The 23,284-nt window shown below is 44.5% G+C and overlaps 1 protein-coding gene across 3 annotated transcripts; it reads right to left on the minus strand.

The window, feature by feature from the left end:
• Nucleotides 1-1,756: 1,756 nt before the first annotated feature.
• On the minus strand, nucleotides 1,757-21,766 carry LOC139158860 (perilipin-3-like). Of its 3 annotated transcripts, none has more exons than XM_070736202.1 (13): nucleotides 21,579-21,766; nucleotides 20,781-20,844; nucleotides 20,651-20,685; nucleotides 20,403-20,442; nucleotides 19,950-20,036; nucleotides 19,377-19,502; nucleotides 18,003-18,089; nucleotides 17,185-17,287; nucleotides 11,319-11,401; nucleotides 9,017-9,269; nucleotides 7,093-7,280; nucleotides 4,118-4,246; nucleotides 1,757-2,464 (listed from the first exon to the last, which is right to left on the minus strand). In XM_070736202.1, the coding sequence occupies exons 2-13, from the start codon at nucleotides 20,841-20,843 to the stop codon at nucleotides 2,111-2,113; spliced, it is 1,548 nt and encodes a 515-aa protein (XP_070592303.1). In that variant the 5' UTR covers nucleotide 20,844; nucleotides 21,579-21,766; the 3' UTR covers nucleotides 1,757-2,110. The 3 variants fall into 3 exon arrangements, with proteins under 3 accessions (XP_070592303.1, XP_070592305.1, XP_070592304.1); XM_070736204.1 differs by lacking the exon at nucleotides 21,579-21,766 and adding an exon at nucleotides 21,130-21,269 and having other exon boundaries at nucleotides 17,185-17,284; XM_070736203.1 differs by lacking the exon at nucleotides 21,579-21,766 and adding an exon at nucleotides 21,130-21,256.
• Nucleotides 21,767-23,284: the final 1,518 nt, after the last annotated feature.

A 23,284-nucleotide genomic window follows, 5' to 3' on the forward strand; every position in this document is an offset into this window, starting at 1 on the left:
TAAATCTTTGTAAGCAGATAGAAAATGCATCATGCGATGATCAGAATGGCTCACAGCTGCTCTTGGTTTTTTATGGAAATTGGGTTTTGGAAGGCTGACACCTAGAGTTAAAACCTAATGGTTATCTGTAATTTACTAAGCATATCTCTCCTCAATGCAGCAGCCACATTGATTCTGTTGTAGTTCCACCCTTTGATTTTCTGTTAATTGTTCTTTCTGACCTCTTTAGCCATTCATTTCCTCCTTGTCCCTGAAAACCCCCTCTAAATCCTCCTCACCTACCTCTTTCACAAAAACCTCTATCACTGCACTATTTTGATGAAAGACTTGAGCAAGAACCCAATTCTTCTCTCCTTCTGTTTGGTCCTTTCTGAACTTTTATTTCTATTACTCTTTTCATCCTGTACATCAATGACCTCTGCGATAATATCGCAAGCAACTGTGTGCTTTTTGCCGACGATGTGAAACTTTTCAACACCACTGACAACACACTCACTCTCCAAAAAGACCTCGACTTTGTCTCAGATTGGTCTAACACCTGGCAACTTCAAATATCAACCAACAAATGCTCTACCCTCCACATCGGCAAAAAGAATCCAAACCACATATATGAACTGAATAAACAAATTCTCTCAGCCAACCCACACTCAGTAAAAGACCCTGGAATACTAATAACAAATGACCTAAGTGCTAAAGCCCACTGCAACAATATCGCCGAAAAGGCTTCCAGAGTTGTTAACCTGATCCTACGTAGCTTCTGCTCTGGCAATCTCTCACTACTGACTAGAGCCTACAAAACCTATGCCAGACCCATTCTCGAATACAGCTCATCTGTCTGGAACCCACACCACATCTCAGACATCAACACTCTCTAAAACGTCCAAAGGTATTTCACCAGAAGAGCCCTTCACTCCTCCACTCGAAACAGAATACCCTACGAAAATAGACTAACTATCCTGGATCTTGAAAGCTTAGAACTGCGGCACCTAAAACACGATTTAAATATTGCCCACAAGATCATATGCTGCAACGTCCTTCCGGTCAACGACTACTTCAGCTTCAACAGCAACAACACAAGAGCACACAACAGATTCAAACTTAATATTAACCGCTCCAAACTTGACTGTAAAAAATATGACTTTAACAATCGAGTTGTCGAAGCGTGGAACTCATTGCCGGACTCAGTGGTGTCAGCCCCCAGCCCCCAACATTTCTCCCTAAGACTCTCCACGATTGACCTCTCCAGGTTCCTAAGAGGCCAGTAAGGGGCATACATAAGTGCACTGATGTGCCTATCGTCCCCTGTCCAATTGTCTTTCCTTATCTCATATATCATATATTTTCTCTCCATTCCTTCTACTTCTCTTCTTTCTTACTTTCTATCTTTATTTATATTACTTAATGTCTATTCTATTTCATATGTATTGTATATTGGACAAAGAATAAATAAATATTAGTATGTTTAATAAGCTATGTCTAGTAATTCTGAGATTGGGCGCAGCAGGAGGCAAGTCTAACATCAGTGAACCTTTATAAAAAGGAATTAAACTATTTTTGGGCAGTTAGGTTTTTGATAGAGCTGCATACGTGCAGAGAAACTGATCCTTGTGAGAGACTTCTTTTGAAGTTGCCTGCAAGAATGAATCAAACAACCTATCTAACCTCTAAAATGGAATATAATAAATTGCAACCTTCAAGAACCAGATCAAATACTAGAACCCGCTATTTCAAGCCACTTACACATTGCCACATCACAGCTGTTTAATTGCAATTTTATTTGTGTAAACAAATGTACAATTGCCTCTCACTTATTAAAAACTTCGATCTCTATAGTAATTAAAATTCTTAAGTTATACAGTTGAGTATTTGGCTAGTAGTCAACATAAAGTACACTTACAACTATATAATATTAAAAGAATCATGCATAATATGGAAGTGGCTAATAATTACTTTTAAAAGGTCAATCCATTTACTAATTTCTCTCATTTTCTAAGAGCCCAGCCACCTAAGTCTTGTCCAAGGAATGCATCGGAAGACCCCAGTTCTCAATATTATTAATAGGAAGAATTGATATATGTTATTTGTTTCATAAATTATTAAGAGTAAAGAACTAATATACGTTATTGTGTTTTATGGATTCCTCTGCTGAATATTCAGCAGGACAATAGGGTCCCTCTACCCATGGCTGACAAGTGTATTTAGCTATATATTCCATGACTTCAAACAGAGCCTTCCTGGCCTTGTTAATTTTCTCTGTGGTCTCTTTCATGAAGCCACTGGGAAGATCCTGGAAGGATGTGGCAGTAGAGAGGACAGCTTGTAGCTCTGTTAAATCACACTGAGCCTGTTGGACTTTTTGTTGAAGATGTTCAGGAAGGCTCTGCAGGTTGGTTAAGACATTCTGGCAGACCTCCTGCATCTTCTGTGCAACAGTGTAAGATGTGGCTAGAGAATGGGATTCCATCTGTTATGAAAAAAATGAACAAAAAGATCTGTTAATTGAACATCATAGGTGTTCATCTATGGCAGGGGTAGGCAAAGTTGGCTCTTCTATGACTTATGGACTTCAACTCCCAGAATTCCTGAGCCAATCATGCTAGCTCAGGCATTCTGGGAGTTGAAGTCTACATGTCATAGAAGAGCCAACTTTGCCTACCCCTGATCTATGGGATTATCTGAAGGGAGGGAGGGGGTGGGGAGAGAGATTGACAGACGGACATAGGGCAACTGAATATTCTTGTTTATGCATGGAGACACCATTGTTGATTGCTGTTCCCTTGATTTCAGCCATGCAGTACATGCCAGGTGGCAGAATTCAAATCTCCTCCCTCTTTTCTTCCTCAAACAATTTTCTGTATGTTGTGTATGTTCTATAAAGGATCTTAGACCCAGCTCTTCATCTCAGCCTTTTCATATATCCTGAGAAACACACCAACTCTCTTCTGGTTCTGGGAATAATTTTTGCATAAATATATAGTTTGTTTAATAATGTTGCAACATCCAATTTGCGTCAGCCACTGGGGATAAAGATTTAGTCCAGTGTTGGCGAAACGTTTTTGATCCGGGTGCCAAAAGGATGCGCTTGCGGGTGATAGGGCGTGTGTGTGTACCCACATCTGTAATGCAATGCTCTCCCCCACCGCGTGCACACAACCCCCCCTGCGCTGCCCTTCCACATATGCGGACAGGCCTCACTGAAGCCTCCGGACTTCCAATAAGCTTTTAGGGCCTTTTTTTGCCCTTGCCCAGGGTTCAGAAAAGCCTCCTGAAGCCTGGAGATGGCAAAAAAACAGGCCAGGAGGCTTTGTTCCAGTTTTTGCTGGAGCAAAATGGCTTCAGGAGGCTTTCCTGAACTCTGGGGAGAGCAAAAACGGCCATAAAGAAGGCACGAATCCCAGCGGCCAATTAGGTCCCACAGAGGTGGCCTTCTCCAGGTCCCGTCGACCAAACAATGTCGGCTGGCAGGACCCAGGGGCAGAGCCTTCTCTGTGGTGGCCCCGGCCCTCTGGAATCAACTCCCTCTAGAGATTCGACCAGCCCTCACTCTCCTCGCCTTCCATAAAATGTTGAAGACCCACTTTTGTCGCCAGGTGTGGGCATAATTACCACCTTTCCCCCTCTTTTTAATTATGTTTTTGGCCTTACTGTATGATAGAGTAGGTTGAATGTGTGTGATTGCATAGTTAGGGATTTTATTATGTTATTAATACTTGCTTAAATTGATTTAATTTTTATTATTGGATTTGTAATGTATTGTACTACTGTTATGCTGTGAGCCGCCTCGAGTCTTCGGAGGGGGTGGCAGACAAATCTGATAAAGTATAAACTATAACTAAACTATAAATATCAGCGGACCAGCAGGCCCGAGCTGACAGAGGGCAATGCCTCACGTGCCGTCAGAAATGGCTTCGCATGCCACCACATGTGCCATAGGTTCGCCATCCTTGATTTAATCTATTTAATAATGAATAATAATTACCAAATAAATCATAATTGTCTAGGTTTACCCAGTATGCCTAACCACAAACCATGGTCAAGGCAGAATCTTCACTGAGCAATGGCCATTCCCTATTTTTTTAATATCTTCAAAAGATGAATCATTCTCATGCTGAGATACCTCTGTCTGATTGGCTCCATTGCTCTGATCCTGCTTAGGTTCTCCTTTGTACCATTCCTTCCACATTTGGTACATTTTTTCGTGACCTCTGTGAACTTTGTAGTCCAATTCCTCCTTGGTATATTTTAGCTACAAAAAAGCAGAAAAAAAAAGGAAAAGGGAAAGAAAAAAATCATGCACTCAAGCCTAGTGTTTTGCGTTTGGCCTCATAACTACAGTTTTGGCTCAAAGGCCAGAGCTATACATTCCCTACTCTTATCATAAGAGCCACAGCGGCACAGTGGTTAGAATCTAGAACTGCAGGCTATTTCTGACGGCTGCTTGCGAAGCTGGTAAAATGAGGACCTAGTTTTTTGCGGGGCAAAATTCTGAGGGTAGTAATAGCTATTGCTATCTTCAATTATTCAGAAAAATCTCTTAAGGAACTTCCATCAAGTTTATTCAGGAAGTATAGGTAGCCCTTGACCTATAACTATTCATTTTGTGACTGTTCAAAGTTACTGAAAGTCAGAAATTACTCTGTTTTTTCTTGTTATTCTGCATTATTTTGACTTTTTTCTGAACCATTCTTTCCTAGTCATTCTATGCTTCTGTAATACTTTTTCTTTCTTTATATATGATCTCTTATTGAAATGTAATAGTTTTCTTTAAAAAAAAGAAAATATTTTCCCCCAACAGACAAAATAAAAAAGAACCAGTGCACAATCAGCTGGGCATTTTTTCTTCATTATATAATTGCTGTAGCCTTTCGCATTAGCATTAATAAACAAGGCTCATTTTGGCCTGGGAACCTCAGAGGGCATTGCTAGTGATCTTCTAACATGACCAAAGTAGTTGTAGTGAATATTTGTGTGTGTGTGTGGGGGGGGGGGGGGTTACTATTGGACAGAGGATTAAAGGAACAAATTGAAACTTCAAGCTTTGCAGATGTTTAAAGCATCCACCTCACCTTTTAAAATTCCTCCAGTGAGAGAAAATACTTAAATCTCTTTCAGCTTTGGATATTCCATTCTTCAAGCCCCATAAATGACACCCCCCCCCCCCCAAATTGGCATATGTCCACTCATATTCCAGAGATACATGGATTTTCATCTGTCCTGGGGTCAGAGATTTACTTAAGTCCCTTAGAATTGAATTTTTCTTTACAGTAGTGAACTGCCCTAAAGCAGTCTCAACTTGGTATCTTGCAAGTATCTTACACCACATCTCTCATCCTCTCCCAGACACGGCCAGATTAGAAAAGCTGGAAAACTATTTTTGGAAGAGTGCTTCAAAAGTTTCTACCAATGCTCCTGCCTATTCCTCGAATAGAAATCAGACCATTAAAATGTACTAAGCTTGTGTGAAGAGTTCCAAACAAGCAATTATTCTGGAGTTATACTAACAAGCAATATTGAACTCATTGTCAACACTGCTTTCTAATCAAAAAGTAAGCATCCTGAATTTGCCATTAATCCTTCCAGGTGAGTATTCTGCGCTCAGAGGATACAAGGCAATGCACTACATTGTTGCATGACAAAATGGCCATGCCAAATGGAGACTATACTGTATAATTACAATCCAGCACATCTGGAAAGCATCAAATTGGCGAAGATAGCAGAATTTAATTTATTAATGAAAAGGTTGAATCCACATGAAGTCAAGCAGGAAGAACTTATGCACAAAAGATGAGCAGATTTGCTATAATACAAGAAAATGTTGATGTTTTCCCCCCATTCTGAATCTCATTAATGGATAACGTAGGTCTGTGTTTTTCAACCTTGGAAACTTTGATTTGATTCTCTGGATTTCAATTTCTACAATTCTTAGCAAAGGCCATCCTATCTGGAAGTTAAATTTCTTAACATCTTCAGTGTTAAGAAAGATTGCTGTAGATAGACTGTTAAGCAAGAATCCAAGTGGAAGACACAATGCACAGTCCCTAAAAACAGCACTGCAGGCAGACTACCTGGTTAACATATACATTGTGCAAAGCCCTTATTTTTAGACCAAATCCAAATCTACATAACTCAATCCATTAACCTTTTACTGGATACTAATGGTAGAACAAGATTTAGACACAGGAATATTTATATCCTGCCTTTGTCCTTTTCATAAGTAACTCAAGGCAGTGAACATACCCAATACTTTCTTCTAATTTCCCTACAACCATCACCCTGTGAGGTGGATTGGGCTCAGTGTGGGTATGGCCCAAACTGATTCAGCCAAATGAGTAGTAGCTATTACAGTTAGGTTATTATAACCATCATTCATCATCAGCCCAATTTATCTTTTAATATATTTTAAATCAAATATCTTTTAAGAGTTTTGCTATGTACAGTATATTAACTGTCAGCTTCTTCAATAACATCTCTGTGAACCTGCAAATGACTCTATAGCAGTGATGGCGAATCTATGGCACGGGTGCTGTAGGTGGCATGCAGAACAGTATCTGCTGGCACGCGAGCCTTTGCCCTAGCTGAGCTTCAACGTGTATGTGTATGCCGGCCAGATGATTTTTGGCTAGCACAGAGGCTCTGGGAGGGCATTTCTGGCTTCTAGAGAGCCTCTAGGGGGATGGGGGGGCATTTTTTTACCCTCCCCTGGCTCCAGAGAAGCCTTTAGAGCCTGGGGAAGGTGAAACATGAGCCTACTGGGCCCACCAGAAGTTGAGAAACAGGCCAGTTCCAGCCTCCAGGGGGTGGGGGAAGGCGTTTCGCCCTCCCCAGGCATTGAGTTATGGGTGTGGGCACTCGCAGATGCACAATAGCGCGCACACATGCTCTATTGGCACATGAGGGAAACAAGGTTCGCCATCACTGCTTTATAGAAAACAGTCTGCCTCCATTCCATGGCTGAATCAATGTCCCTGAGTTCAGCTGCTTGGGCTATTTGCTAAAGAGACCATTCAGCAACTTACATGGTCCAATAAGGTCTGACTATTCACCCTTTCCTTTTATTTCCCAAACATAGCACAGAATGACTGAGTTTCTTACCAAGTAAAAGAGCTGTTCAAGCTGCAGCAATGCCTGCTCTGCACCCAGTTTGATCTTTATCCGAGAATGCTGGTAGGCTCGACTACAGAGCTTCATCGACAAGGAACTCAGGCGCCTGCAGTAAGGTGGCTCTCCTTCCTGATTTTCAGGACAGGCTGCTCTAGAGCGGTCCGAAAATGCAATGGCAACTAAACAAACAACAATTAGATCAAAAGAGATCCCCATTCACAATCCCTGAGCTAATGTTATCAGTCCATTCATTTCACAAATAACATTCCTCACAACTAGGTTTCCGAGAAATTTTAGCTAGTAGTCACTTTAGTCCTCAAATAAATCCCCCTTGATTAAGCTATGGGGAAATCTGAGCTATACTTCGAATAACTAAAAAAAAACACATTTCAATTCCTCTCCCTCATTGTTAATAATATTTAATTGAGGAAGTGAGGCGATTATTTTAGCACATGTGCTACAATTTGGTGAGGAACCACAAAAAGAGATCAGCTTTGGCCCAGACTCCTTTTCACAGCCCTCCCTTCCCCAGCACTACACTATTATTACATTTTAGTGTAGTGAACTTAACCTTCCTGCCGTGTAAAAATAAGATCCATAGGCTTTGTGAAACTGTTCAGTTAGATTTTGTGAAAGAGGGCAAGATGGTAAAATACAACCCTTTTGGTGGAGATGGGTAGGTATGTACATTTGATCAATAAACTGATCTGTACCAGGCTCCCTATCAATCATCTGCCACACTTTAGGACAGTGTTTCTCAACCTCAGAACTTTTAAGATGTGTGGTCTCTAACTCCCAGAATTCTGTGGGATGCTGGCTAGGGAATTCTGGGAAATGTAGTCCACAATCGGAAAAATTGCTGAGATTAAGAAACAGTGCTTTAGAATGTTTTTCGTAAAGTCAGAGAATTAATTTCATAAGCCCGATAAGCGTGTACTTTTGTTTGCTAAAATGTGACCCAATTTTTTAAAAAGTAAAGCATTTCATTTTTGGTGACCTTACACCAAAATTGAATGGGCAATGAGTGATAGTGATGACTTGTTATGGCCTTGAACTTTTTAGACTGGGGGTTATAAATGCCCATGCCTTTCATTTAGGTTAGGTGACAATAAGTTTTCCAAAGTCTCCATAACAGAGGAGAAAAAACAGATACTCTTTTCACTTAAGTCTTCAACCTAACCTTTGCATAGGTCTTAAAATCAGCTGTAGCAAGGAGGATCAGCTGGAAAGAGGATCGATAGAGGGATTTGGAAGAAATGGGCTTAGGTTAAGTCATGGAGGATTGAATATGGTTTGTTGAATAAGCCACAAATACTGGCTCATCATATCAGTTGGGTCTTTCAGATTTCACATCACTCACTGACCAGCAAGAGCTCTCTAGGCAAGAGATTTTCAGAATTAACAGCACTCAATTTTAACAAAAATGAGCTATAAAATATTAGATTCCGTGGTTTTTAAAAATAACTAATCTAATCTGTTTAGCATACCTAAATCCTTAGAGAAGGGCGGCATACAAGTCTAATAAATAATAATAACAATAACAATAACAATAATAATACCTCCCAATGCTTACTTCTGACATATTTTCAATATTGTATATCTTTACTAGGCCAGCAAATGCATTCTTGGTCTACTTTTTCTAGCTAATGACTTTCAGATGTTTTAAACTTTACTCAAATGAATAAGTTTTTAAAACTGAATGAATGAAAGAAGAAATACTGTTAGTTGGTTAACTATCTCAGCTATTGTATACATTTGGATTAAAAAATTAACTGTTTTACAGTTTTAGAATTATATGCCATCCAGAGTCACTTGGCAGAGATAGATAGCTGTAGAAATAAAAGAAGTAAATAAATTTAGAGGTCAAACTTATTAAAAATGTGGATAATCAAGAGAGGGAACGGCATAGTCTTACAAAATTCCTCATCCGTGATTGGCAGAAAGTGCTCTAATAAGCCATCCGATTTGAAGATAATCTTGTCAACACTACTGGCCATCATCTGTGCCATGTCGATATCCATAATGGTGTCCACAGCACTCCTCGCTGAACACAACGTTACTTCCACGCTCTCCGCGGCAGCTTCGATGCTTATATCTAGCATGGTATCCATAATGTCCTTTACTTCAGTTAATTTGGTATAAATAGATTCAATGGCATTTGTCATGATCTGGCAGTGAGAATCCAAAAAGAGAAGAATGAAGAAAATTGACAGAATTAAGCACCAGCGCATATATACTGTATCTTCCTCTCTAAATTTGGGTTACTGTGTTCCCCCAAAGTAAGACCCTGTCTTATATTGTTTTGAACCCTGAAATAAGCGTTTGGCCTTATTGCCAATGGCTTAAAAGCCCGACTATCAGGGGATGTCTTATTTTGGGGGAAACGGGGTATGTGTCATTTTTGCATCCAATTTGAATTTTATTTCTTCAGTTTGCTTTTAGTGCAGCAATTACGTTTAAAAAACAACAACAACAAATATACAGATAGTCCTCAACCTACAACCACAATTGAGCCCAAATTTCCATCATCTAAGCAAGGCAGTTAAGCGAGTTTTATCCCATTTTACATCTTTTGCCATAAAAGTTAAGCAAATTATGTAGTTGTTAAGTGAAACTGACAATGACATTGTCATATGTCAGCTGGTAAGATTAGAAATTGTGATCACACAAGACACAGACAGTGCAACTGTCATCTATACATGCCAATTGCCAAGCACCCAAATTTTGATCATGCAACCATGGGGATGTTGTAATGGTCATTAATTGTGAAAACCTCTTAAGCTACTTTTTCAGTGCCGTTATTAACTTGGAATGGGCACTAAATGAATGGTTGTTAAGTAGAGGACTATATGTGCACAAACCAAATTGATTAGCATGTTCTAGGAATACTGAGCAATGGGTCAGGGTAAGAAATGAAACAAAGATTCCCAAGAAAAAACTTTTATTTATGAAAATACCCGCAAAGCCAGTCAAATGGTTTATAAATCTGGAACTCAATTACCCTGCTAATAGGAATAATGATGATGCTGAACCTAGGGAGCGCATGTCAAATATGGCATGTTTTGGGTAACACACCAGTGTTTACCAACACCTAACAATTATTCTCAAAAGCACATGCTGTTCTCATGCAATTATCTGACATCTTGGGAGCTGCATGAGAATGGGGGTATGTGTGCGTTGCCATGTAGCCTCTGGAGGTTGTGCGAGGGGGCCACGCTCTTGCACAACCTCTGGAGGCTCTAAAAATCAGGCAAGTATCAGATAGTTTTCAGAAGCCACAGAACCTACACAAAAAAAGAATGTGAGGCCTCGTGTGATCTGGAGCTGCCTCATATAGGCTGCAGAAAAAACACCACCTGAAGGTAAATGACATGGCAGATTCTGAGGAATCGCACAATTGTTTGATACTTTTCAAAATATGTAAAAAATTCTTTCTCATGTGTTTTTGTGTGACACACACACGTAAGAGTCCCCCTCTGAGGGAGATAGGCAATTCAGAAATGTGAATAAATAAAATAAAAACGTTAACTGTTTCCCAAAATTTTGACATGCCAAGCCCAAACGTTTTACCCTCACATAGACCCTACTAAACATAAGGGGCTGTTTTACATTTTTTATAAAAAAGGCAAAAAAAGCATTTTAAAATGTTTGCTGGAGGAATCCTACTAGTCCAAAAATTTGGAAGGTGAAATATTTAAGGGAGAAAATAAAATGTCTTTTTTTCCCACCCATAGGAAGAAAAGGCTGGTTGGCATTTCAGCATGACCTGGTTGGTTCAGCACCTGCTGATAACAGCTATGTCTGAAATCCATTCTCATGAAGTTGATCACTTATCTCTTGTACTGACTATAGTAGAGAGAGAAAGAGAATTTGTGGTCTTCTAAGTCTTGCTGAATTACAGTGCCCTGCATCCTTCACATTCCCTGTCCTAAGGACGTTGGGAGTTTGAAATTCAATGAAATGTAAAATGTCACATTTTGGTTACATGAATCTACACAGATAGATATGATATTTATATTTATGATATTTATATTTATTTACTTACTTACTTATTCCAAAACGGAGTCAGAGCTGCTAACACGTAAGATAAATACAACAATAGTAAAATAGGGAAATAGAACAATCAGATTAAAATCAATAATTTAATAAAACAATATCCTAAAAGAACCATGCATACACTGCAGTCAATCTAATATTATGGAAGGTCAAGTGATTACCTGGTCCACCGTCTGTTGCATAATAGGATATTTGTGTTGTTGCCTGTAAAGATTCCTACAGGCAAACATATTTGCAAAAGAAACTGTAAACAGTAAAGATGAAAAAAAGATTTGATTACTTAAAAGATTCCCAGTTATGTTCAACAACTGGATTCTAGTTGCATTTGGTTTTTATGCTACTTAGAATTTACAAAATGCGATATTGTTTTATGCTGCAGTGTAATGATAAAGGAAAGTAATCACATAAAGGTGGGATTGCAATGCTATGCACTCATTTAGGTAAAGGGTGGGTTCTAACTTACCTCGTTGCCATTCGCTTCCTCCTGCGCCATGTGGGCGTGTGCGCGCAAAGCGCAGGGGCCCAAAATTTGCAAAATATTTTTTATAAAAAACCAAAAACAAGATGGCGGCTCATGCGCAGTGCCGGAAACTTGGCTTCTGCGGAAAGCAATAGACATCACAATCTCTGGAACGTTTTAATTTTTAAAAATTGTACTAAGCTACAGTAATTCATCTGTTTTGTCCATGGTCTTGTAATAGGTCTGTATTGTTCTTCACACCCACCCACCCACCCCGGAACTTTAATCCCAGGGAGTAGAAAGTAGGGAACTCAGTCTCGGAAAAGTTCTGGTTCCTCTTGGATTTTGAGATACCGTAAATTGCAAGATACACATGAAAGGGGAGAATTTTGTTAATCAGTAATAGAAGATTCTCTCCCCTCTCCCGCCCACTCTCAATTAATAAAGATCAGAAACTACCGTATATACTCGAGTATAAGCCGACCCGAGTATAAGCCGAGGCACCAATTTTTGCCACAAAAACTGGGAAAACGTATTGACCCGAGTATAAGCCGAAGTTAGAAAATGCAGTGGCTACTGGTAACTTATAAAAATGGAAAACAATAAAATTACATTAATTGAGACATGTTTTAGAATATTTATTTTAAAGAAAACCAGTAAACTAGCTCTGTAAATTTAAAAGAGGGTAAACAAATTAACAATATTAACAATAAATTAAAAAGTAAAAAAAGTAGCTCGATCAGCAACAAAGCTAAAACCTAAGAGTTAAAATCCTTCAAAACTGGATTCCTTCTCATCATTAATTGGATTTACATTATTGTTCTGTTTTTATATATGCTGTGAGCCACCCTGAGTCCTTGGAGAGGGATTGCATACAAATCCAATTAAATAAATAAACAAACAAACAAACAAATTAATAAGTGTATCCAAAGAAGAGCTTCAGCATTAGCTGCTGTGAGGTTATCAGCATAGAAAACCAAATAGATAGATAGATAGATAGATAGATAGATAGATAGATAGATAGATAGATAGATAGATAGATAGATAGATAGATAGATAGATAGACAGACAGACAGACAGACAGACAGAAAAATAGATAGATAGATAGATAGATAGATAGATAGATAGATAGATAGATAGATAGAAATAGATACAGATAGATACAGATACACACACACACACAAACACACACACACACACACACACACACACACACACACACGACCTCACCGGCTTCCCATTGCTTTTCCCCTCTCTCGGTTGGAGCAAATGGCTGCCTCGTTTGCTTGAGCCAGGGAGAGGAACTACGGCGTGCGAGAGTGGACAAAAGCTGGTGCCTCCTCGCTCTGGCTCAAGCAATGGCGCCCTCGTGTGGTGACTTTGTCAATGACCTGAGTATACTCGAGTATACTGTATATGGTATACAGTGGTCCCTCGATTATCGCGAGGGTTCCGTTCCAGGACCCCTCGCGATAATCGATTTTTCGCGAAGTAGCGGCGCGGAAGTAAAAACATCATTTGCGCATGCGCGCCATTTTTTTTCATGCAGATGGTGGGGTTTGCGTGTGGGAGGTGGGGAAGACCCTGGGAAGGTTCCTTCGGCCGCCTAGCAGCTGATCTGCTCGGTAGCGCAGCAGCAGCGAGGAGCCGAAGATTGGAGTTTCCCAGCCGCCCACGCAAAGGGGAAACCCCATCTTCGGCTCCTTGCGCTACGGAGCAGATCAGCTGCTAGGCGGCCGAAGGAACCTTCCCTGGGTCTTCCCCGCGGCCTCGGATCCTCGCTGATGCCCGCCCGCCGTTTGCCGCTCGCCTCGTTGGCTCGCCTCGTTCCCCCCGCCTTGTTCACCCCCCCCCGCTCCATTCGCCCGCCTCGTTCACCCCCCGCTCGCCTCGTTCGCCCCCCCGCTTGCCTCGTTCGCCCCCCGCTCGCCTCGTTCGCCCCCCCCGCTTGCCTCGTTCACCCCCCGCTCGCCTCGTTCGCCCCCCCCGCTCGCCTCGTTCACCCCCCGCTCGCCTCGTTCGCCCCCCCGCTTGCCTCGTTCGCCCCCCCGCTCGCCTCGTTCGCCCCCCCCGCTTGCCTCGTTCACCCCCCGCTCGCCTCGTTCGCCCCCCCGCTTGCCTCGTTCACCCCCCCGCTCGCCTCGTTCGCCCCCCCCGCTTGCCTCGTTCACCCCCCCGCTCGCCTCGTTCGCCCCCCCCGCTTGCCTCGTTCGCCCCCCGCTCGCCTCGTTCGCCCCCCCCGCTTGCCTCGTTCACCCCCCCGCTCGCCTCGTTCGCCCCCCCGCTTGCCTCGTTCACCCCCCGCTCGCCTCGTTCGCCCCCCCCGCTTGCCTCGTTCACACCCCCGCTCGCCTCGTTCGCCCCCCCCGCTTGCCTCGTTCGCCCCCCGCTCGCCTCGTTCGCCCCCCCCGCTTGCCTCGTTCACCCCCCCGCTCGCCTCGTTCGCCCCCCCGCTTGCCTCGTTCACCCCCCCGCTCGCCTCGTTCGCCCCCCCGCTTGCCTCGTTCACCCCCCCGCTCGCCTCGTTCGCCCCCCCGCTTGCCTCGTTCACCCCCCGCTCACCTCGTTCGCCCCCCCGCTTGCCTCGTTCGCCCGCCTCGTTCGCCCGCCTCGTTCACCCCCCCCCACTCCATTCGCCCGCCTCGTTCACCCCCCGCTTGCCTCGTTCGCCCCCCCCGCTTGCCTCGTTCACCCCCCCGCTCGCCTCGTTCGCCCCCCACCGCTTGCCTCGTTCACCCCCCGCTCGCCCTCGTTCGCCCCCCCGCTTGCCTCGTTCACCCCCCGCTCACCTCGTTCGCCCCCCCGCTTGCCTCGTTCGCCCGCCTCGTTCGCCCCGCCTCGTTCACCCCCCCCACTCCATTCGCCCGCCTCGTTCACCCCCCGCTTGCCTCGTTCGCCCCCCCCGCTTGCCTCGTTCACCCCCCCGCTCGCCTCGTTCGCCCCCCCCGCTTGCCTCGTTCGCCCGCCTCGTTCACCCCCCCCCCCGCTCCATTCGCCCGCCTCGTTCACCCCCCCGCTCGCCTCGTTCGCTCGCCCCCGTTCACCTGCCGCTGTCGGGACACCCCCCCACCCCAGTGTACTTTGAATCCCGCCGCTTCTGCTGGATACGGGCGATGGGGGGGCGAGCTGCCACAGCCCTGGCTTCCGCGCCGCTGGTCCCACCCACCGCCCGTATCCAGCAGAAGCGGCGGGATTCAAAGTGCTGCGGTGGGGGGGGCTGTCGGGACAAGGAGCGAGGGGGCTGCGAAGGGGCGCACGCGGCAGAGCTCCGGCGGAGGAGAGGTGGCGGGGAGAAGCTCTCTCTCCCTCCCCCCCTCCCCCGGAAAAAAGAAAGCAGCCCCAGCCAAAGACGCCCAGCGAGAAAGAGGCCTCCGAGCCGGACTTGTTGCTTCTGCCTGCCAAGAGAGCCGGGCGTGGACAGCAGCCGAGAAAAGTCGGCGAGGAGGTCTCTTTCTCGCTGGGCGTCTTTGGCTGGGGCTGCTTTCTTTTTTCCGGGGGGGGGAGGGAGAGAGAGCTTCTCCCCGCCACCTCTCCTCCGCCGGAGCTCTGCCGCGTGCGCCCCTTCGCAGCCCCCGTCTTCAATTCGCCGTCTCTGGCGGGGCGGAGCCTCCCACGCGCTCCCGAGGCCGGCGTGCTTTTTAAATGTGACGCTTTCCTTTCCTGCATCAGCCAGCAAAGCCGGGCAGTCGGCTTTGCTGGCTGGAGAAGCGAGCGATCTGGGGCTGCGTAGTTTTGCGCAGGGGGACAGGGGGACAGGGCAGTCCCCGCCGCCTGTGTCCCCGCCGCCTGTGTGCTCGCCTTGTGCCGTGGGGGGGAGGCGATGGAGGTCAGGGGTTTTCAAGCAGCCGCCTCCCCCCCCCCCCACAGAGATACCAGAAGCCGGGGACGGGCGGCAGGGGCATGAAGGATCTCACCACCGGCCTCGGGAGCGCGTGGGAGGCTCCGCCCCGCCAGGGTTCCTCTCCATGAGGGAGTCCGCCGAGCTGCCCGTCTTCAATTCGCCACTCAGGCGCGTCTCCTGAGGGGAAACCGGCATGGCGAGCGCGGCCACAAGGGCGCTCTGGGTCCCTGACGTGCGCGCTCCCCGCCGAGTCTCCTCGCCGCCCAGCAGGATCGGGAGCCCGGGTGAGACGGCGAATTGAAGACGGGCAGCTCGGCGGACTCCCTCATGGAGAGGAACCCTGGCGGGGCGGAGCCTCCCACGCGCTCCCGAGGCCAGCGGGGAGATCCTTCATGCCCCTGCCGGCCGTCCCCGGCTTCTGGTAGAAGCCTTCTCTCTTTTTTTTCGTGCGCTTGGCGAGGAAAGGCAGGCGGGGAGGAGGTGACGGGGCCAAAGGGGGCCGAGGGAAGCTCGGCTGCGGTCGAGAAAGGAACGGCTTGGGCTCGCCGCAAGAAAAAAGAGACAGGCTTTTAGTTTTGGCTGCGGGGGGAGGGAGTTAGGAAAGTCCTACTTCTCCCCCCGCAGCCAAAAACTCAAAGCCTGTCCCCTGCCGCCCGGTTTAGCCAGGACACGAGCGGCGAAGTGACACCCCCCCACCCCAGCACTTTGAATCCCGCCGCAAGGTAAGCTTCGGGGCGGGGCGGGCGGGGCCCTTTTGTACCAGTCGGGGAGGCGGTGGCGGCTGCAGCAGAGGCGGGCGGGGGAGGCCGGCCCGCCGGAGGGGCGATGCGGGCGGCGGAGACAGGCGAGGTCCCGGCCGCCCCCCGCCCACTTGGCCCCAGACCGGTGCAGCAGGAAAGGGACGGAGAAGGCTCACTGGCAGCCCTTGCCCATCGCCGCGCCTTCGCTTCCCCCCTCCCCCGCTTCGTCCGCCTAGCAGCTGATCTGCTCGGCAGCGCAGCACCAGCGAGGAGCCGAAGATCTTCGGCTCCTCGCTGCTGCTGCGCTGCCGAGCAGATCAGCTGCTAGGCGGGCCGCTCGAGAGCAAGAGGGGGAGAGATAGAGAAAGAGAGAGAAGGAAAGAAAGAGATGAGAGAGGGAGGAAGAGAGTGTGAGAGAGGAAGAAGCAACATAGAGAAAGAGGGGGAAGACCCAGGGAAGCCTCTGCCCGGCTGGGAAACTCCACCATCTACGCATGCGTGGAAGGGCACGCATGCGCAGATGGTGGAGTTTACTTCCGGGTTGAAAACTCGCGATATAGCGTTTCGCGAAGATCGAGATCGCGAAACTCGAGGGACCACTGTATTGCAAACAAAGACCAGGCACTATTCAAAGATGTCTCCGTGGTCATGTGGCTGGCATGACTAAACACCAGAGGCACACTGTTACCTTCCCATGAAAAGTGGTCCCTATTTTTCTACTTGCATTTTTTATATGCTTTCAAAGTGCTAGGTTGGCAGAAGCTGGGACAAGTAACAGGAGCTCATCCTATTATGCGGTACTAGGGATTCGAACCGCTTAACTGCTGACCTTTCGATCGACAAGCTCAGTGTCTTAGCCACTGAGCCACCGCATCCCTACTGACAATCTCAAAAACCATACATTGGAAAACCAAGCCAAAAAGATGAAGAATGACATGGCAAAGAATAGTTTGGAGTGAGCCTACCAGCTATGACCAATTACTTACGTTGAGGTTCAAATATGTGGAGAAGAGGCTCTGTGCTTCTTGCAATACTCTTCACATCCGTCTCTGCCATCTCAAAGACTGCTTGGATAGCTGGATGAGACTGCTTGGCAAAAGTATAGGGAGACAAAACCCACTCATAAGTAGAACCGATTAATGGCACATCACCAAACCTTTGGATGGACACTAAGAAATAAGATACCATAGAGTCACCATCTTGCTGGATTGCAGAACAGCTCTACCTTGCTGAACTGCAGTTAGATCATATTTTCAATGAAGTTACGATTCATGCTGGTATGTAAAACTGAATAAATAGTAAACCGATACTGTTGAACTTTAGTTTCTCAGCACATTATTGTGAGCTTAAAAACAGTACAGTGTAAGAATGTACACTGCTCAAAAAAATAAAGGGAACACTCAAACAAAACACCCGAGAGATGAATGAATGAAAAATTCTCACTGAACACTTTGCTCTGTACAAAGTTGAATGTGCACAACAGCATGTGAAATGGATTGTCAATCAGTGTTGCTTCCTAAGTGGACAGTTTGATTTCACAGAAGTTTGCTTTACTTGGAGTTATATTGTGTTATTTAAGCGTTCCCTTTATTTTTTTTGAGCAGTGTATTTAAGGAGTACAAAAGTTTTCCTCAGCATGTTCTTAACTCCTTTGATAGTTTTACTGTGATAAAACTAGGAGCCTATGGGCCTGCAGATCTTTATAAATCTATGAAATAGATTAGAAAATCCATGCTGGGTTCTATCCTTGTTACAGTTTGATCCTTAAATGGTATCCTGGCTTCTTCCAGTATTGGTCACTTACCTGGTGATCATCTACAATTCTTGTAGGGATTAACTCTGCTCCAGGAGAAGACATGATGATGATAATAATGAGAACAAGCGGGCAGCACTATAGAGAGACAAGATCCCATGCAGTCACCACAGTAATATATCAAATTACATTACACACAATTTTAGCAGCTTTTGCAGGAGGAGGAAGGCCAATTAAATAAGCAAACAAATAAACCCTACTCTATCTCTATACCTCTAATTAAGCAGTATTTATTCCAAACCTGATCTATTTTCACCACAAGAACATCTGGAGATCTCAGATTCAGCTTCAGCTTTAGCGGTGAGGTCAAAAGATTCCTCACCACTAATATTTGATTCCATACTTACTGTATGTGATTTGTTTGCTTACTGTAATGTGATTTGTTTGCTTTGGGCTGATCTTTATTCTTGCACTTTTGCCAACTAGCTGTGTTTGTACAAATTATTCAGGTTTTGATTCTTATTATTTACAAGTCAATAGCTCGGGTGTTTTCGACCAAAGACTTACACCCTCAACAAAGCAAATGTTTTAACCCTGATTCTACAGTTATCAGCATAACTTTCTTTCAAAGTAATCAGAAATTGTTGGCATTTCTGAGCATTACAGGTAGGTCTCAACTTACCACAATTGAACCCAAACTTTATGTTGTTAAATGAGAAATTTGTTACATGAGTTTTGCCTCATTGTATTACTTTCCTCACCCATTTTGTTAAGCAAATCACTTCATTTCTTAAATTAGCAACACAGTTAAGTGAACCTGGTTTCCCAGCTGACTTTGTTTTTCAGATCGCAAACTGTTGTAAGGCAAAGACTGCTAATTTCTTGCAACTAAAGCAATATAGCCACAGAATTTCAGACACAGGATTTTAAAGAGAAACCAAATAATTCTGCAAAACAAGCTAAAGGGGGAAAAAACCCCACCAGGATACAGCCAAATATGGCCCCCTTTAAAAAACTCAATGAAACTAAGTTTCTGGGAAATACCTCCTCTCTTAAAATATAGCAAAGTTATGTTGGCTCCGGAGCATTTTGGTGGCATTGTTGCACAATGTAACATCCACACTGCAGAAGGCCAAGATGCTATATCTGACAAAAGTCAAATATTTTACTAAAACCTAAACCCAAATTATAAAGATAAATCATCTCTTCCACCGATGCCCAACATGTGTTATTCAAAAGGACACAATGCAATCGACTTATCTCTGAATGAGCAATTTCCATTCAACTATCAAGCCTGGGAGACCAACACTTTGCAAAAAATTTATTAGTTTTGCTTTGCAGAGTCATTTAAAAAGAAAACAGAAAGACCAACTTTAAACCACATTTCAGGTGGGGAGGAAAGCAACTCAGGTTGGTCATACATACCTCAAAGCCAACGATAAAGCCATTTCCGGCCTCAGTGGTCTTTATATACTTATAAAACATGAAAAGGAAGAGTCGGGCTATCATTGACTGACAGTTCCAAAAAGCAATCAAAAGCTTCTTCCACTGCTGAATGGGAGATAAGGTAAATTGTGTTGGGAAAGACAATGGCTGCAATTCTATACTGTATTCCTTTAAAAACCCACAATCAGGTTGACTAAGAATTATGTTAACTAGAATTAAAACCATCCAGAGGAGCCCATGCTAGAAAAAGTAGCTATAAATTTACAGTGACCATATCTGTCCTTTATTAAAAAGGGCAATCTTTTACTTTTTTAAAAAAAACCTGTCCTTTAGATTTTTTAAAAAATTAATCCTTGTATTAATTAATGTTTGTATTCTTATGAACCTCTTTCAGATTTATCCCTTTTGGGGATTATACTTTATTTTTTTCCAAGGGGGGGAGCTGCCGGAATAGTGCTTCCACCCATTCTGGGTCCTGCCCATCCCTACGTAGCGCAGTCTCCTGGAGTTCCGCATTCCCTGCAGGCTTTTCACAGCCACCTACCAACTCACCTCTGGAGGTGTCTGGAACTGATTCTTCGTCATTCCGTTGCAGCTCCTGGGGAAGGAAGGAAAGGCCAAACTGTCCTCTGGAGAATCCTGTGAACAACAATGATCCCATTCTCCATTAAGGACACCAGTCCCTGCTGACTTGCGGCTGCTGCTGCTCCCTGACCCCATTTGAGCTGACATCTAATCCTGCAAATGAAGATACGTAGGCTAAATCCTAAGCTTTCTGCGTCCCAGTAAGATTGAGAAAGGACAGGGTGCATCAGGCCCTATGGGCCAACAGCAACCCTTAAGGTTAGGGCGATGCCTTCATTCCTGATGGGAGGGGGAGAAAGCTTTTGCAAGCCTTAAGCTTAGAAGGATATCTACCATAATTTCTCCCCCTCCGAGCAAGAGTCAAGGCATCGCCGAGACCCTAACGCTCACCCTCTGCCCCCCTGGCCAAAGGTTTCTTACCTTAGAGGGCTCTCGCTGCCAGATGGTATAGGTCGTCTCTCTGGGGGAAGAAAACAAAGGGGACAAAGATCAAAAGCAGCCATGGCCCATTTTGCAAAAGTGGCCATGTGGAGGCTCCAAGAGCCCTTCCAGCTGGCCTGCCAAGGGGTTTGGCCTGCCAGTGGGACTGCCCTGTGTCACCTGTCCTATGACACAAGCAGCAGCAGCAGAAGTAGAGACGCCTCCCCTCTGCACGTTTTTTTACCTACCCTGAACACTGGCTGCTTTCTCCATCTTGTGGCTCCTGAAATGAGAATGCAAATATTATATCTATTGCCATGATTTCTTGGCAGGATGTCTGCCATTATAGTAGGGAGGGGGTCTTACCAGTGGCCTTACCATTTCCTTAATGGACTCCACAATAGGGGAGAGCCCTGGAGTCCATTTGGTTGGGATCACCATCCTGGGGAGAGAACGAAGGGCCTGGCATTCAGGTAGGGCAACAACCAAGGACTGTCCAAACAGCCCAACCACCAATATTGGATCCTAACAACATTCAAAATATTATTGCCCAATACTATATAACAGTGTATGGCTGCTTTTCAGCAAATGGCTGTTTTTCCACTCTACATGGTGATTACCTGAGCTTGCTCTAGTCACCCACAAAACCAGGCCCAGCCTCTGCTGAACCAGCCTTCTTTGCAACACAAATCTTTGGAGGATTAGAGGATCATAATTATTCAGATACCTCAGGTAATGAGAGCCAAGCCTCAGCAATGGAAGAGGCAGAGTGTCAGGATGAGGCCCTCTCTGCTGATGAAGCTTTACCAATAGAGCAGCCTACTCCTGCAGGCCTTTTTCCACCAGCCTTATTTAAATCACTTCTCCAGAAGGCTACGACTGCTTCTGGCCTGGCCACGCCTCCTATCACAGGAACTGGAAACAAAGCTTCTACTTCCATTCCATATATTGCTGAACAAGTCCAGGCAGTGGCCCTTATTCCAGGTCCTCAGCTGTTCATTGATAACATTCAGAAGCAGTTCACTGTTCCTGTGGCAGACTCAATACCTCCAACTTTTGACAAGAAGCATTTCAATGTAGCTCTTGAGCTAGCAAACTTGCTCAAGCCCCTAACTTATCACCTACAGTTAACAACAATGGCAAAAAAAAAAGATAGTAAAATGGGGCAAAACTCACTTAACAAATGTCTCACTTAACAGCTGAAAGTTTGGGTTCAATTCTGGTCATAGGTTGAGAACCACCTCTATAACTCATAGTAGCTTTCCTAGGGCTAAGATTCCAGGCTTTCCCTCCCATCTGTCCATCCACTCCCAGCTCCCAAATTTCCAACTTCTCTTCCCTCCAAGAATATAAACAGGAAGGAGGACCCCTGTGTTATTGATTGATGGTTATAAGAGCCAATCAGCATTCACTGAATTTGTGGGTAATAGGAAATGGCCTTTCCCAACACAAGGCCTCCAAATCAGGCCTGAGATGAGAGATGTTGAGATGTGGTCCATGCTGTTTGTCCTCCTGTAATTCCCCCCAGGATGAGACAGCCAGTGTTTTCAATGGTTTGCATCAGGGGTAGGTTCCAACTTCCCTCGCTGCTGGTTCGCATGGGTGCGCTTCGTGGGAGGGCCAGTTCTTCGTGGGCACACATGCACAGTAAGAAAAAAATCCCCTCCCCCCCAAAAACCCCAAAGCCAAAAAAAAAAAAAAATGTGGCCTCCATATGCACAGTACAGGAACTTGGCTTCTGCACATGCTCAGGAGGAAAAACATTTTTAAAATGTGGTGGGAATTTTTTTTTATTTTTAAAGATGGTGGTGCCCATGGACCGGCACTGACCAATCCGGTTTTGTGACATTATCATGACGGCACCAGTGGGTGGCTACCAGTTCTTGTGAACCAGTACGAACTGGGAGAAACCCACCTCTGGTTTGTACACTTTTTGCAGTGAAGAGAGACACACAAACACAAAAGCCCATAATTAACTATGAGTAGGTTTATGATGGCGATAAAATACCAAGGCAAAACAAAGCAAGGCAACAGGAAGGAATTATTACACCGGATATTTCCATTTGGGGGCAAATTTTATTTATTTAGACTGCTCTATATCATATACGTGGCATATACATGGATATTCTAATTTTTCAAGTTTCACCTGCAGCATCACATGATGCTAGATTAGTTAGACCAGCTGGACATGCAAATCCAGATTCTCAATACAAAGTTATGGACTTTCTTAACTTAATTTTGATTTTTCGTATTATATGGGCTTAGAAGTCAAAATCTTTTAAAAATCAGTTTGTCTGAAAATTTGATGGGCTTAAAAGACCATACATTTCATTAGGGGTTTAACATAGATGTGGCTGCTCCATCTTATTCTTATTTATCTGAAAGTTCTAGGTTAATATTTGTTTTAAATTATTATAGATGTATAGACATTTGGTCCTACCTCAAGGCATTGTTTTAAACCAGGGATCTCAAACTCAATTTACCTGGGGGCCGCTGGAGGTAGAGTCTGGGTGAGGCTGGGTCACATCAGGTTTTCCCCCAAAAAAGCTCTTACAAAAACATTCCAATGTTATCAAATGTCTTTATTTTTTCATCTTATTTTATGTTTAAAAATAAATTAACAAATTCATAAGAAAAATAAAAATAAATCAGTAATAAATAAAAAAAATGAAAATGATAATAATAATAATAACAACAACAACAATAATAATACAGCAGATATAGAAGACTGAAGAAACCACATATACTGTAGTTGCTGACTAGAGAAATGTAATTAGTATTATTGAGATTCAAATGTCTGTATTAATAGTTCTTTAACATTTAACTTTCTGAACATGAATGGAACATTGAACATGAACTGTTTTGAACGTGGCTTCTTCTCC

This window comes from Erythrolamprus reginae, chromosome 2, assembly GCF_031021105.1.
Source record: "Erythrolamprus reginae isolate rEryReg1 chromosome 2, rEryReg1.hap1, whole genome shotgun sequence".
In the NCBI taxonomy this organism is placed as follows: Eukaryota; Metazoa; Chordata; class Lepidosauria; order Squamata; family Dipsadidae; genus Erythrolamprus; species Erythrolamprus reginae.